At 43.1% G+C, this 17455-nt stretch overlaps 1 protein-coding gene across 3 annotated transcripts in view; it reads right to left on the bottom strand.

Moving 5' to 3' along the window:
- DRAM1 (DNA damage regulated autophagy modulator 1) overlaps positions 1–17455 on the bottom strand; it is a 62861-nt gene that overhangs the window by 43469 nt on the left and 1937 nt on the right. For all 3 annotated transcript variants that reach the window (XR_003034588.2, XR_003034587.2, NM_001031767.2), the window contains exon 2: positions 1172–1239. Coding sequence is in view for 1 of the 3 variants with exons in the window: in NM_001031767.2 (NP_001026937.2) it covers positions 1172–1239 (68 nt within the window). In the remaining 2 variants the exon portion in view is untranslated. The remainder of the gene's footprint in view (positions 1–1171; positions 1240–17455) is intronic.

Genomic DNA, 17455 nt, shown 5'->3' with positions numbered 1-17455 from the left:
TTTTGTTCTTCATGTTTAGTTCTTTACTTGCCACTGGCTTTTGTGAATGGTGTGAGAGGGTACTATTCCTTTTAACTCAGCAAATTTTGCTTACAGAAAAACTCCACATGATATGCACAGATATATTTCAAATACATTCACTTTAGCAATGTAAATTACAAAATAAAAAATAGCCTAAAATATAACAAAAGGGGATTGAATTATAAATTATCATATGTCCATGAGATGGATATTATGCATGTGTCAGGATAAAGTAGATTTCTATGTATTCAATAGTGTATGACAGCCACATTTTTTACTGAATCTTTAAAAGCAGACTAAAAGCTAATCATTTATCAGAGAGCATTTTAAACAAAGATATTCATGTCAGATTCTGCCTTGCCTCGAAGCAAAAAGCCACACTGATGGGGAGATGTTGTTAATGGAGAAAGCAACCAGGAGGAGTGCAAGGGAGTAAGACATACCTGGGGAATCTCTACATTTTGCTCAATTTTTCCATGAATCTACAAGTGTTCTAAGAAGTAATGTCTGTTAGAAACACACTCACAGATTTCCAGAAGAGGTTATAGTTGCCAGGGAGAAGGAATGGGGAAGGAATAATTAGGGAATTTGGAATGGCCATGTACACACTGCTACATTTAAAATGGGTAACCAACAAGGATCTACTGTATAGCACAGGGAACTCCACTCAGTGTTATGTGGCAGCCTGGATGGGAGGGGAGTTTGGGGGAGAATGGATACATGTATATGTATGGCTGAGCCCCTTTGTTGTTCACTTAAAACTATCACAACACTGTTTGTTAATCGGCAATACCCTAATACAAAATAAAACGTTTTTTAAAAAATAATGCCTGTTAAAAAGTAACAATAAAAAATGATACATAAACTATAACATTTTACTTCACCTGAGATTGGGAGTTTTTAATTTACTTATAATAATCATTGTGTACTTAATGACTCTGCCTTAAAGTGTCTGCCTACACTGCAGGAGACCTGGGTTCAAACCCTGGATCGGGAACATCTCCTGGAGAAGGAAATGGCAACCCACTCCAGTATTCTTGCCTGGAAAATCCCATGGACGGAGGAGCCTGGTAGGCTACAGTCCGTGGGGTCGCAAAGAGTCAGACTCGACTGAGCGACTTCACTTCACTTCACTTCGTTGTGTACTTACCAAGAAATGCAGAGAAGTTTATCATAAATCCAAAAATGCCACTCTCTGGAGGTGTTGTTCCTGTGTCACTGAGAAAGAGAAGGCATGTCCAAATTAGTAAAAAGGAATTCAGTTCAGCCCCCTGGGCAGGCACGTAATTGGCAGGCATTATATTGTGTTCCTTCCATGTGTTCGGCCACTTTGAATTCCAAAGATTTGATCTGATTTTGTTCCAAAGTATTTTCATGTGGGCTCTGAAAAATTAAAAAATCCACTTTTCTTCCCCAGTTTTATTGAGATACAATTTTAAAACAGCACTGTATACGTTTAAGGTGTACAGCATAATGATCTGACTTAGACACCATGAAATGATCACCACAGGAAGTTTTGTGAATGAACATCTATCATCTCATAGAGATACAACTTTTTTTAAAAAGAAAATTTTTTCCCTATGATGAGAACTCTTAGGATCTACTTTCTTAACTTTCATATGTAACACAGTGAAGGTGAAAGTGAAAGTCGCTCAGTCATGTCCGACTCTTTGTGTCCCCATGGACTATACAGTCCATGGAATTCTCCAGGCCAGAATACTGGAGCGGGTAGCCTTTCCCTCCTCCAAGGGATCTTCCCAACCCAGGGATTGAACCCAGGTCTCCCACATTGCAGGCAGATTCTTTACCAGCTGAGCCACAAGGGAAGCCCAAGTAACATAAAACAGTGTTAATTATATTATCCATGTTGTACATTACATCTCTGGTACTCATTTATCTGAGAACCACTTTTTCTATGAGTCTGTTTCCTTTTTCTGGTCCCTTTTTCTATGAGTTTGTTTGTACATTTGTTTGTTTGGAAGTATAAGTGACAATGCTATGTGAGGAAATACTTAAAGTGAATGGTGGTGGTGGTTCCCAGATGATTCCACCTGAAAACTCAGATGCATGTGTTCATTTTTTGTGTGTGTATATGTGTGCGTGTGTGTGTTCATACCTGGTGAGGTACTGACTGTTCCGGGGAGGAGAAAAAGGCCAAAAATCACGTTTGAAAAATCTACTATTTGAATATTAAATATACATAAACACATCATTTTAATTTTTAACATGACAATTTATGCATAAAAATTTACATTGCTGAAAAGACGATGGAAGGCTGAACAATAAATATTATTGAGGCTTATCAGTGCTTTATGGAAATAATAAGATATCAAGGGCATACTCGTGATGACAAATTATTTTAACAAAAAAATAGCTTCTAAGAGACATTTTTCAAATGTAGTCTATCAAGGAATTAAAGCTGGAAAGCAGCATTTGGCATGTGCTGGTTTCTATTCATTCACGCCAAGGTTTACATTTTTATGTTCTCAAGCTGCTCACATAAAGCAGCATTTCAAAGTGACAGCAAAAGCGTTCCCAACATAAAACAGCTCAGACCCGTGTTGAATGTTTCCACATTTTAAAACAGCTCTGAAATTTAAGTACTGAAAAATGGATCGAGTTGAAAAGATGCACTTCAAAGTGAAGTGCCCTATATGTGCAGGAAGCAGGAGCCTTTGAGCTTTGTGAACATTTAATAGTTGAAGAGTATGAAGAGGTTAATGTTCCCCCTTCCCACAAATGCCTCTGGTCCCAATTACTTCCATTTCAGTCACACTTGGACTTCCCTGGTGGTCCAGTGGCTAAGACTCTGCGCTCCCGACGCAGGGGGCCTAGGTTCCAGCTCTGGTCAGGGAATTAGACCCTGCCTGCCACAATGGAGAGAAGACCCTGCGTGCCATAACTAAAACCTGGCACAGCAAATATTAAAAAACAAACAAACAAACCTCAGTGTCCCTTGTAACTATAAGAGTTAACATCACTATTTTCCTACTAATAATTCGTTTTCTCACTAAAGGGATGTTTGACATGGAGAAGGCTGCCCGATGTGCAGGACGCCCTTCTGAGCACTACAAGGCTCTGAGTGGGTGAGGAGGGGACGGGAACCAGTGATGGGGAGAAGTGGAGACAGCACATGCGTGCCCTTGGGCAGCACTTTGCCAGAAGAGTAATTCACACCGGGGAAAGAAGCCTTCTTTTCTTGCCCTCAGAGTATAGAAAAGCAGCTACCCAGTGACTCATGCAAGAGTACTTGTTGTCACAGGTCTGAGAGGAATCTGCCACGTAAGGGAGTAGGCAGAAGGCGGGACAAAGGTGCCCCAACAGGAGATGAGAAGATGACCAGACTTGGGGACCATCCATCCAGGGAGAGCAAACCAGGACATATTTCAAGGGCCCAGGTGTGCAGTCCACATGACATCAAACATGCCAATCGAAAGCTCAGGATTTCAGAATGATATTTTATTCTTGCTTATCTGTACATTTTAAACCATACAGGCAGAATCTGGGAATTCCCTGGCGGTCCAGTGGTTAGGATTCTAAGCTTTCATTGCTTTGGGCCTATGTTTAATCCATAGTCAGGGAACTAAGATCCTGCAAGCCACCCGGGGGGTGGGGGACCAAAAAAAAAAAAAGTGGCCACTTCTAAGAACTTTTAAGGATAGTGTATATATGTGCTCAGTCATGTCCAACTCTGCGACCCCATGGACTGTAGCCTGCCAGGCTCCTCTGTCCATGGAATTTTCCAGGCAAGAATACTGGATTGGGTGGGTTGCCACTTTCTCCTCCAGGAGATCTTCCCGATCCAGAGATTGAGCCTAGTCTCCGGTGTCTCCTGCACTGGTAGGCAGATTCTTAATCACTGTATCACCTGCTGCTGCTGCTGCTGCTAAATCGCTTCAGTCGTGTCCAACTCTGCGCGACCCCATAGACGGCAGCCCACCAGGCTCTGCTGTCCCTGGGATTCTCCAGGCAAGAACACTGGAGTGGGTTGCCATTTCCTTCTCCAATGCGTGAAAGTGAAAAGTGAAAGTGAAGTCACTCAGTCGTGTCTGACTCTTTGCGACCCCCTGGACTGCAGCTTACCAGGCTCCTCCGTCCATGGGATTTTCCAGGCAAGAATACTGGAGTGGGTTGCCATTGCCTTCTCTGACTGTATCACCTCGGAAACCCTTTAAGGATCGTAGTGGTTGCCTACTCTTGTTAGTACAAACAGAAGGCTCCCTCTTTCATCTCAGCCACTGACATGCCATCCTGACGAGGAAGACCCAGAAACTTAGGGTCCATGTGAGTCACGGCCACAGTACATCATCAAACATCAGAAGGACCGGGAGGTCTGGGTAATAGGATGGCATTCATTACCACACAATCAGCCTTGACGAATATCACCCAGCTTACTTTGGGAAAGTTGGAATGAGACATTACCACCTAAGAGAGGAATCAGAGCTTCTGCCCAGATGTCAACCTTGATAAAGTGTGGACCAACTTGGGGTAAATACGGGTCAAAAACAAGACTGGAGCTGCTCTGAAAATTGATGTGGTATGATCCGGCTACTATCAAGCTCTGAGGAAGACAGCTCCCAAAGCATCCTGTCCTTGAAAGCAGATAGGGTGGGGGCCCTGGAGGAAGTGAACCAGATGTAGCTATTTGACACAAGAGAAACCACTTTAGGCCTAAGCCGCTTTGTGATCAAGCCTGGACACAATGCTTGCCCGTGAACATGTCTCAGCAATAAGGATCTTAACAAAAGAACAAACAACTGTTATCAGGGAAGAGGAATAAAAATAGCAAAGGTAATAAATAGTTGTAAAGACTCAAAGTTCTGCTTCAATGGTAAAGTTAGCCTGAAGCACTTTCTGGAACTGTTTTGTGGAATTTGGTTACCCTGGGGCTCAGACAGAATGTGGTCCACTGGAGAAGGGGATGGCAAACCACTTCAGTATTCGTGCCTTGAGAACCCCATGAACAGTATGAAAAGGCAAAATGATAGGATACTGAAAGAGGAACTCCCCAGGTTGGTAGGTGCCCAATATGCTACTGGAGATCAGTGGAGAAATAACTCCAGAAAGAATGAAGGGTTGGAGCCAAAGCAAAAACAATACCCAGTTGTGGATGTGACTGGGGATAGAAGCAAGGTCCGATGCTGTAAAGAGCAATATTGCATAGGAACCTGGAATGTCAGGTCCATGAATCAAGGCAAATTGGAAGTGGTCAAACAAGAGATGGCAAGAGTGAACATCGGCATTCTAGGAATCAGCGAACTAAAATGGACTGGAATGGGTGAATTTAATTCAGATGACCATTATATCTACTACCGCAGGCAGGAATCCCTTAGAAGAAATGGAGTAGTCATCATGGTCAACAAAAGAGTCCAAAATGCAGTACTTGGATGCAATCTCAAAAACAACAGAACGATTTCTGTTTGTTGCCAAGGCAAACCATTCAATATCACAGTAATCCAAGTCTATGCCCCAACCAGTAATGCTGAAGAAGCTGAAGTTGAATGGTTCTATGAAGACCTACAAGACCTTTTAGAACTAACACCCAAAAAAGATGTTCTTTTGGTTATAGGGGACTGGAATGCAAAAGTAGGAAGTCAAGAAACACCTGGAGTAACAGGCAAATTTGGCCTTGGAATACGGAATGAAGCAGGGCAAAGACTAATAGAGTTTTGCCAAGAGAACTACTGGTCATAGCAAACACCCTCTTCCAACAACACAAGAGAAGACTCTACACATGGACATCACCAGATGGTCAACACCGAAATCAGATTGATTATATTCTTTGCAGCCAAAGATGGAGAAGCTCTATACACTCAACAAAAACAAGACCGGGAGCTGACTGTGGCTCAGATCATGAACTCCTTATTGCCAAATTCAGACTTAAATTGAAGAAAGTAGGGAAAACCACTAGACCATTCAGGTATGACCTAAATCAAATCCCTTATGATTATACAGTGGAAGTGAGAAATAGATTTAAGGGACAAGATCTGATAAAGTGCCTGATGAACTACGGATGGAGGTTCGTGACATTGTACAGGAGACATGGATCAAGACCATGCCCATGGAAAAGAAATGCAAAAAAGCAAAATGGCTGTCTGGGAAGGCCTTACAAATAGCTGTGAAAAGAAGAGAAGCGAAAAGCAAAGGAGAAAAGGAAAGATATAAGCATCTGAATGCAGAGTTCCAAAGAATAGCAAGAAGAGATAAGAAAGCGTTCCTCAGCGATCAGTGCAAAGAAATAGAGGAAAACAACAGAATGGGAAAGACTAGGGATCTCTTCAAGAAAATTAGAGATACCAAGGGAACATTTCATGCAAAGATGGGCTCGATAAAGGACAGAAATGGTATGGACCTAACAGAAGCAGAAGATATTAAGAAGAGGTGGCAAGAATACACAGAAGAACTGTACAAAAAAGATCTTCATGACCCAGATAACCATGATGGTGTGATCACTCACCTAGAGCCAGACATCCTGGAATGTGAAGTCAAGTGGGCCTTAGAGAGCATCACTACGAACAAAGCTAGTGGAGGTGATGGAATTCCAGGTGAGCTATTCCAAATCTTGAAAGATGATGCTGTGAAAGTGCTGCACTCAATATGCCAGCAAATTTGGAAAACTCAGCAGTGGCCACAGGACTGGAAAAGGTCAGTTTTCACTCCAATCCCAAAGAAAGGCAATGCCAAAGAATGCTCAAACTACCACACAATTGCACTCATCTCACAGGCTAGTAAAGTAATGCTCAAAATTCTCCAAGCCAGGCTTCAGCAATACGTGAACCGTGAACTTCCTGATGTTCAAGCTGGTTTTAGAAAAGGCAGAGGAACCAGAGATCAAATTGCCAACATCCGCTGGATAATCGACAAAGCAAGAGAGTTCCAGAAAAACATCTATTTCTGCTTTATTGACTATGCCAAAGCCTTTGGCTGTGTGGATCACAATAAACTGTGGAAAATTCTGAAAGAGATGAGAATACCAGACCACCTGACCAGCCTCTTGAGAAACCTATATGCAGGTCAGGAAGCAACAGTTAGAACTGGACATGGAACAACAGACTGGGTCCAAATAAGAAAAGGAGTATGTCGAGGCTGTATATTATCACCCTGCTTATTTAACTTATATGCAGAGTACATCATGAGAAACTCTGGGCTGGAAGAAGCACAAGCTGGAATCAAGATTGCCGGGAGAAATATCAATAACCTCAGATATGCAGATGACACCACCCTTATGGCAGAAAGTGAAGAGGAACTAAAAAGCCTCTTGATGAAAGTAAAAGAGGAGAGTGAAAAAGTTGGCTTAAAGCTCAACATTCAAAAAACGAAGATCATGGCATCTGGTCCCATCACTTCATGGGAAATAGATGGGGAAACAGTGGAAACAGTGTCAGACTTTATTTTGGGGGGCTCCAAAATCACTGCAGATGGTGATTGCAGCCATGAAATTAAAAGACGCTTACTCTTGGAAGGAAAGTTATGACCAACCTAGATAGCATATTGAAAAGCAGAGACATTACTTTGCCAACAAAGGTCCGTCTAGTCAAGGCTATGGTTTTTCCAGTGGTCATGTATGGATGTGAGAGTTGGACTGTGAAGAAAGCTGAGCGCTGAAGAATTGATGCTTTTGAACTGTGGTGTTGGAGAAGACTCTTGAGAGGCCCTTGGACTGCAAGGAGATCCAACCAGTCCATTCTAAAGGAGATCAGTCCTGGGTGTTCTTTGGAAGGAGTGATGCTAAAGCTGAAACTCCAGTACTTTGGCCACCTCATGTGAAGAACCGACTCATTGGAAAAGTCTCTGATGCTGGGAGGGATTGGGGGCAGGAGGAGAAGGGGACGACAGAGGATGAGATGGCTGGATGGCATCACCAACTCGATGGACCTGAATTTGAGTGAACTCTGGGAGTTGGTGATGGACAGGGAGGCCTGGCATGCTGCAATTCATGGGGTCACAAAGAGTCGGACATGATTGAGCGACTGAACTGAACTGATAGTTGACTCAGAAGGCAAACAACATTACGAGCTGTGGAAGTTTAGGATCTTTGATTTCCTTATTGCACTGTAAAGACTGAAATGTCATTAAGTAATGTCAGAATATGTGACTATATACACAGCTGCTGCTGCTGCTGCTGCTGCTAAGTCGCTTCAGTCGTGTCCAACTCTGTGTGACCCCATGGACGGCAGCCCACCAGGCTCCTCCATCCTTGGGATTCTCCAGGCAAAAATACTGGAGTGGGTTGCCATTTCCTTCTCCAATGCATGCATGCATGCTAATTCGCTTCAGTCGTGTCCGACTCTATGTGACCCGATGGACAGCAGCCCACCAAGCTCCTCTGTCCACAGGACTCTCTAGGCAAGAATACTGGAGTGGGTTGCCATTTCCTTCTCTGACTGTATACACAGAGACCTCATTATCCTATTATTTATTATCTCAAGTCCCATTGTTGCAGCTGAACAAGGAAGCAAAAGTCACCATTGCCTGAAATTCACTGTAGTTAAGAATCAAAAACTTGGGACTTCCCTCGTAGCTCAGTCATCTACTTGCAATGCAGGAGACCTGAGTTCGATTCCTGGGTTGGGAAGATCCCCTGGAAAAGGAAATGGCAACCCACTCCAGTATTCTTGCCTGGAGAATCCCATGGATAGAGGAGCCTGGCAGGCTACACACAGTCCATGGGATCACAAGAGTCAGACACGACTTAGTGACTAAACCACAATAATCAAAAAACCTGGTTTAAGCAGGAAGCCATCAAAAACTACGTGAATATGGCGGGAGTGGGGTGGGGAGTAAATCAGGAGTTTGGGATGAACACACACACTAATATATATATATAAAATAGATATATAACAAGGATCTATTGTATAGCCCAGGGAACTATATTCAGTATCTTGTAATAATAACCTATAATGGAAAAGAATTTGAAAAAGAATATGTATATACATAACTGAATCACTTTGCTATGCAACTGAAACTAACAAAACATTGTAAATCAACTATATTTCAACTAAAAACAATAAATAAAAATTATATGAATATGTACACACCACAAATATACAACTGTCCATACATTCATCTGCCTGTGTACTGACGCTGACCAAGGCTGTAACGTGTGTTACTGAGTCCACTATGTGTCCTCCTGGCATACACACCACATGTACTGTGGATGATCTCATTTCCAGTTTCAGTGCCTTTACAGTGAAGGGAAATCTTAAAAACACTTCTGAAGCAGTTGCAGTACTGAATCCTTCTAGTTTTTCATCAGGTTCTGTACATCTTTACACTTGTCATAAACACTACTAAATGGACTGCAATTTTTGACAACTTGTCTCTTTGGAATCTTTCCGAAGCATTCAACTGAGTTCCCTTAGAAATGACAACTATCTTTTTGCATTCGCAGCCCAACAGTTCCTGTACACTGATTTTAAATCACACAATCACAGTAGAGAAAATACATCTGGCATAAACTCATTTGGGAACCAACACAGCTGGCATTTGACAGGTGGACAAAGAAATAGATGAGAGAAGAGAGCGAGCAGCCCTGAGAGAGGCCACTGCTGGGAGGTTTCCAGGGACCCCCAGCTTCCATCACTGCATTTTTCAGAGAATGAGTTTATCAGTTAGGAGAGCAAGTTGATTAAGTTGAGGTTGGTTAAGAAAGCTACTACTATATTCACAAACTAAGCGGTTATAAAATTAGCCCTCACCTCAACCAAATGTCTTTTCCCACTTAACACTGGCATCTATCCAGACCAACGTGGACTGATCCCTTGATATTACTAATAGCAAACACTAACAGAGAACTTATGTTCTTGACCAGGGCACTGATGAGTTCTAAGTGAGTTCACATGTTCATGCATCAGGCAGGTGCTATTATTAACCCACAGAGAAGCAAAGAAAGTCAAATGAATTGTCCAAACTCCCACAGCTGGTGTACATGGCAGAGCTGTATTCAAATCAAAGGTATCTACTCCAAAGTTGTTCCCTTACTTAGCACACTATGTTCCCTCTCAGTATGATTATCAAGTGTTGTTCAGTTCAGTTCAGTTCAGTCGCTCAGTCGTGCCCGACTCTTTGTGACCCCATGAATCACAGCACGCCAGGCCTCCCTGTCCATCACCAACTCCTGGAGTTCACTCAGACTCACACCCATCGAGTCAGTGATGCCATCTAGCCATCTCATCCTCTGTCGTCCCCTTCTCCTCCTGCCCCCAATCCCTCCCAGCATCAGAGTCTTTTCCAATGAGTCAACTCTTCGCATGAGATGGCCAAAGTACTGGAGTTTCAGCTTTAGCATCATTCCTTCCAAAGAAATCCCAGGGCTGATCTCCTTCAGAATGGACTGGTTGGATCTCCTTGCAGTCCAAGGGACTCTCAAGTTAAATACTTGTAAATACTCACAAATAGCACTACAAAGTGAGGGTGTAAAATACGGAAACTTTCATGAAGTCAACAGAAATGATCTTGGAGAACAACCGGAATCACAATCAAACTTAATGAACAATGAACCCTGGCAGAATGAGCTAACAGTTGAAGAGAGGCTGAGAAGACTAATAATACAGACCCTTCCGCTGAAAATGATCTTAGCAATCACACAGTATATACTAATCACCTACTACGTGTTTCAGTTGACTTTATTGGCAAAGTAATGTCTCTGCTTTTTAATATGCTGTCTAGGTTTGTCATAGCTTTTCTTCCAAGGAGCAAGTGTCTTTTAATTCTATGGCTGCAGTCACCATCTGCAGTGATTTTGGAGCCCCCAAAAATAAAGTCTGTCATGGTTTCCATTGTTTCCCCATCTATTTATTACAGGAACTTTATCTTTTGCTCCTGTAGGAGCTTTATCTTTTCATTCTGGTTTATCCATTAGAAATGGATTTTGTTCCTTATAAGTATTAGCACATAGTTATGATTATATATATAAAACCTAAATTTTGTGATTATTAACTAAATAAGGATAATTTTTAGATCCAGTTTTGGAGTTAAAGACCCAACCTCTTTTATGTTGTTCACTATGTGATTTGGCCTCCCTTTTGGCTTAATCCTCGGTGATCCCAGTTTTCTGCCACCACTCACTAGGCAGGGTGTGTGGTCATGAGGAGGAACAATGGGAATAGCCAAAGACCACTGAGAGGGTAACAGGCAGGAAGGTCAGGGATCTCCAAACAGAGGAAATAGGCTGCAAGTGTCAGACATTTTTATCTCGCTTAAGCGGTAGGAGGAAACAAACTAGTGATATTTTTTCCCCTTCTCTATACAAATTTAAAAGGTTTCTCTTAAAATACTGAGCTGCCATAATGACACCTGGTTTCACCTGAAGTTAATTATTCTCAAACCTTGAGTTCAGCAATGCATTTTTCTTATGGAAATGTTTGTCTTAAGCTATGCTAATGCACTATGCATTTACCCTAGACTCTGCCTTCAAGTCCGTTGTGGTTGCCGCCAAATGGCTCAGAACCTACTCAACAAACCATTATGTTAAACTCAGAATTTGTTCCCCTAATCTGTGTAAATGAAACTATTTGTATGGTAATCTGCCCTTCTACAAGATTCAAGTCAATGGTTTCACAGCCTGGGATGAATCTTCTGTCAAGATTATCCCAAAATGCATCTTATGGGTGAGGGGCCTGGTGCCATTCTGAGTTTTAAGACATTCCTTTCATTCATTAACAGACTGCTAGTGACTATATAACATCCAGCTGAAGACTAGCAGGGAGGTACTCTTTCTGCCCCTTTCTGATGCCTATGTCAGAAGCTTTCTCTATCTCCTTTATACTCTAATAAAACTTGATTACACAAAAGCTCTGAGCAATCAAGCCTTGTCTCTGGCCCTGGATTGAATTCTTCTCCTCCGGAGGCCAAGAATCCTTTCATCTTTTCGTGGGTCAGCAACAACCTTTCACCACAAGCCACCCAGGTGGCATAGTGGTGAAGAATCTGCCTGCAGTGCAGGAGACCCAGGTTCAATCCCTGGGTTGGGAAGATCCCCTGGAGAAGGGAATGGCAACCCACTCCAGTATCCTTGTCTGGAGAATCCCATGGACAGAGGAGTCTGGTGGGCTACAGTCCATGGGGTTGCAAAGAGTTGGACACGACTGAGTGACTAACACATACACAAAGCCACCCAGCAAACAGTACTTGCACAAAACGTGAGACTAGGCTAATAAAAAGCAATCAGGATACAGAATTGGCAAAAATTTAAAACTCAAGGGCCACAGAATATTCTGGAAGTAGGAGATACAGGCCAAAGCAGAAGGTATAAAAAGAGAAAGGCTTATCAGCTGGGATAAAGGTGACTGAAAATAGCCTGAGGGATTTGGTAGGAGAAGAAATATAAGAAACTATAACAAATTAAGCACGATTGTACTTAAGAATATGGGTGTGGCCTTGCAAATCTAAACAAATTCTTTGAGGTTGACTTTTATTTGTCTTTGGTTTTCACATCCCAGCATTAATGGGCTTCTCAGGTGGCGCTAGTGGTAAAGAACCTGCCTGCCAATGCAGGAGAGGTATGCCTGTGTTGAGAAGATTCCCTGGAGGAGGAAACAGCAACCCACTCCAATTCTCCACTTGCCAGGAGAATTCCATGGACAGAGGAGCCTGGCGGGCTACAGTCCATAGGGTCACAGAGTCGGATACAACCGAAGTGACTTAGCACGAACGCAGTACAGAAACTACTTGTTGAATTTGGTGACTGTTTTAATCCCCATGCTTCTAATTTAATTTTCTGATAGGAAACATTCATTTGGCTAAAAAATAAATTCATCTAAAAAGGTATGCCAAGTTTAGAAGATGTTACCTTTGGGAGAAACTGGGAAAAAAAGATACATGAGGATGACCTACAAGGGGTAGGGGGCGTGAAGGGAGGGAGGCTCACGAGGGAAGGTATATATGTATCCTTATGGCTGACTCACATTATCGAATGCAGAAACTAACACAACATAGTAAGCGACTATCCTCCAATTAAAAAAAAAAAGACACATGGGATCTTTAATATTTTTTATAACTGGATGTAAAATGACAGTTATCTTAAAATTAAAACATTATTTTTTTTTTAAGTATGGCAAGGCAAGTCTTATTCCCACTCTTTTATTTCCATCTGCTAAGGTCTCAATGACCATGTGATCATGGCCACCTCCTTTAATCATACATAGATAAACTACTTTTATTATTTTCTTCATGCAAGCTAATACAAATGTATATTATTTCTCCCTCACCATCTTTACCATGGTAGCTATTTGGTTCTGAGTCTTGCTTTTTTCCATGTAACAATGTAATGGAAATTTTAAAGAGCGTACTCTTTGTGTAGAGAGCTTTTGTTTGAGGTATTCTTAGGTAAATCATACTTATTTAGCCAGTCCTCTACTGATGGACATTTGTATTGTTTCCAACCCTTTGTTATTAAAAGCCGTTATTAATCCTATATAGATATTGTATTTGTGTCATTTTGATAACTAGTGCCTAAATCCCTCCACAGAGACTGAATCATTTTACATTCCCACCAGCGATGTATGGGAGCCTGTTGTCCCAAAGTCTCGACAGTAGAATGTGTTATCAAACATTTGGGTTTCTGCCAATCCAGTAGATTTTAATTTTTGTTCCATTCATGAGGTTGAGTATATTTCCATTTGTCCAATATACTGAAGAATAACAATGTTATCAGAAAATGTCTCATAAGAAAGCTGAATTTGATTATTTTACTGGAAGAGGTCCTTCCATAGTTCTGGATCTTATTTAAAATGCATTAGCTAGGGCTTCCCTGGTGGCTCAGTGGTAAAGAATCTGCCTGCCAATGAAGGAGACTTGGGTTTGATCCCTGATCTGGTAAGATACCACCTGCTGTGGAGCAACGAAGCCCGTGCACCACAACTACTGAGCCTGTGCTCTGCTGCTGCTGCTGCTAAGTCGCTTCAGTCCTGTCCGACTCTGTGCGACCCCATAGACAGCAGTCCACCAGGCTCCGCCGTCCCTAGGATTCTCCAGGCAAGAACACTGGAGTGGGTTGCCATTTCCTTCTCCAATGCACGAAAGTGAAAGTGAAGTCGATTCAGTTGTGTCCGACTCTTAGCGACCCCATGGACTGCAGCCCACCAGGCTCCTCCGTCCATGGTATTTTCCAGGCAAGAGTACTGGAGTGGGGTGCCATTGCCTTCTCTGGAGCCTGTGCTCTAGAGCCTGGGAACTCCAACTGTTGAGCCCATGTGCTGCAAACTACTAAAATCAGCACGCCCTAGAACCTGTGTTCCTCAACAAAAGAAGCCACTGCGTGGAGAAGCCTGCACACTGCAATGAAAAGTAGCCCCTGCTCAACTCAACCAGAGAAAAGCCAGGGCAGCAACAAAGACCCAGCAGAGCCAAAAGAAAATAAGTAAAATTAAAACACAATGGCTAGTGGTGATCATTTCGTAACGTACAGAGATTGCTATGTTGCACACCAGGAACTAAGGAACTGTTATAGGTCAATTACACTTCAAAACAAACATTAGATCTGAAGTTTCCGGAGGTGGGAGTCGGGGGAGGAATAACACAAAGGTAGCCAAAAGGGAAGCCTGGCGTGCTGCAGCCCATGGGGTTGCAAAGAGTCGGACACTACTGAGCGATTGAACAACAAGCCAAAAGGCACACACTTCCAGCTGTAAGATAAGGAAGTAAAGTACAACATGAGTAATATAATGAACACTGTTGTATGTTAAGAGAGTAAATCTTAAGGGTTTTCATCACATGGAAAAACATATTTTTCTTTTATTTTGTATCCATATGAGATAACAGGTAGTCACTAAAATTATTGTGATGATCATTTCATGATGTACATAAGTTAAATCATGATACTCTACACCTTAAGTTAACTCACCACTGTATGTTAACTGTATCTCAATGAAACTGGAAGATAAGTAAAATTGTAAAATGCAATGGCTTTTATTTAAAGTGTTCAGTGTTGTTTAAAAACATTAGAAGATCAAATTGACTGAACAATGACTTCACGTCAAAGGATCATCGTTCAGTCCCTAAATCATGTCCGACTCTTTACAACCCCATGGACTGCAGCATGCCAGGCTTCCCTGTCCTTCCCTATCTCCTGGAGTTTGCTCAAACTCACCTTCACTGAGTCTGTGATGCTATCAACCATCTCGTCCTCTGTCATCCCCTTCTTCTCCTGCCCTTAATCTTTCCCAGCATCAGGGTCTTTTCCAATGAGTTGGCTCTTTGCCTCAAGTGGCCAAAGTATTGGGTGCTTACCCTGCTGCTGCTGCTGCTGCTAAGTCACTTCAGTCGTGTCCGACTCTGTGCGACCCCATAGACAGCAGCCCACCAGGCTCCCCCGTCCCTGGGATTCTCCAGGCAAGAATACAGGAGTGGGTTGCTATCTCCTTCTCCAATGCATGAAAGTGAAAAGTGAAAAGCGAAAATGAAGTTGCTCAGTTGTGTTCGACTCTTTGCGACCCCATGGACTGCAGCCTATCAGGCTCCTCCGTCCATGGGATTTTCCAGGCAAGAGTACTGGAGTGGGGTGCCATTGCCTTCTCCCTAAATATGTTCAAATCACTGACCCACCACCAAGGGCCTATCAAGCCTTCCGTAAAGGACTCTGCCCCACCCTGGAGGGAAGAGAAACAAGACTCACAGATGAACACCCAAGAAATAGTAAACTCAACAAATATCGGGAGCCTTCATGGATCTTACAGGATCAACATGATAAATAAGCAAATCACATCATTTGTTAGAAGGTAATAGATGCTGTGGTAAACAAGACTGGATTGAGGACAGGGGATCAGGAGCCCTGTGGGCCATCAGAGCAGGCCTCACAGAGATAATATTCGAACAAAGAAGGAGATAAGGAAGAAAGCCTGTGATAATCTGGAGGTAGAGCATTCTGGTAGACAACAGCCAGTACAAAGGCCAGAAGGAAGATGTGTGCCTAACACGCTCAAGATCCAGGAAGGAGGCCAAGGAGGCCAAGGAGGCTGGAGAAAAGTGGAGGGAATGAGGATAAGGAAGAATTGGAGGCTTCTTTGAGGGCAGAGATGAGTTAGACAACTAAGTTGTTGTGCAGGCTCAGTCGTGACCGACTCTTTGCAACCCCATAGACTGCAGCCTGCCAGGATCCTCTGTCCATGGGATTTTCCAGGCAAGAATACTGGAGTGGGCTGCCATTTCCTTCTTCAGGGGATCTTCCCAACCCAGGGATCGAACCCTGTCTCCTATGTCTCCTGCATTGGTAGGTGACTTCTTTACCACCTAGGTAAGGTCTAGGCCAACCAGATACATTTGGAGTTAATCCCATCCTGTCCTTGCCCTTCTGATCTTGCCCTTGCCCTGGCCTCAGAGACTTAAGTTTTCTAAGAGGGGCAGAGGTAATCCAGTGCTCCAGCCACTCCTATAGGCATAAAGAGCAAACAACCTAAAGGCCCGAGGCACACTTAGGCAAGCAATCACGTGCTTGTAGGCCGAAGACTCCAGGCAACAAGAGAACAATCTTGTACCTTTTTCTTCTATAATTCTGCTTTCTCCTGAAAGTTTTCTTTCCTTGCTAAATTTAAAATTTCTTCCTTGGAACATCTTGTGATTTAATCATCTCACAACAGGTTGGTCCTGTCAGCTGCTTCCCCTTTTCTGCACATCTAATATCTCACCTGGATGTGGTAGTAATCACCACCAGATCAGACTCTTGTGCTCATATGCTCAGTTGCTCAGTCATGTTTGACTCTTTGCAATGCCATGGACTGTAGCCAGCCAGGCTCCTCTGTCGATGGGATTTCCCAGGCAAGAATACTGGAGTGGGCTGCCATTTCCTCCTCCAGGGGATCTGCCCAACCCAGGGATTGAACCCATGTCTCCTGCATCTCCTGAGTTGGCAGGTGAATTTTTTACCACTGATCCACCTGGGGAGCCCTCAGAAACCCCTACAAAGACTCAAATGCTGCCTCTGATCACCTACCCAATTTGTAACAAATACTATCTGCCCCAGCTTCCCTAAGAGCTCATTTGGTAAAGAATCCGCCTGCAGTGCAGGAGACCTGGGTTCGATCCCTGGATTGGGAAGACGCCCTGGAGAAGAGAAAGGCTACCCACTCCAGTATTCTGGCCTGGAGAATTCCATGGGCTATATAGTCCATGGGGTCACAAAGAGTCAGACACGACTGAGTGACTTTCAGTTTCACTATCTGCCCCTGACCTACAAACAAAGCTACTACTTTCTCAATGAAAAGCATTACAGGGAAAGAACTCTTTCTTTTTACACCAGTCTAAGAGGATCTATCACACTTCAGAGTCAAGAGAAGTGAGACAATGAGAACAGAGACTATTGAGGAGAAACCAAGCCGAGGTTTCTGCAGGGGCAGCAGGCCTGATGGGAAAGTCATCTTGCGTTGGCAAAACCACCGTTACTCCAGACTGGCTTCTGTGCATCCTTCTGTGCTTGCTTCCTTGCACCTTGAAACTCTAG

This window comes from Bos taurus, chromosome 5 (assembly GCF_002263795.3).
Source record: "Bos taurus isolate L1 Dominette 01449 registration number 42190680 breed Hereford chromosome 5, ARS-UCD2.0, whole genome shotgun sequence".
NCBI classification, from domain to species: Eukaryota; Metazoa; Chordata; class Mammalia; order Artiodactyla; family Bovidae; genus Bos; species Bos taurus.
Note: the sequence above shows the minus strand (reverse complement) of the source record. Positions and strands in the feature narration are given on the sequence as shown.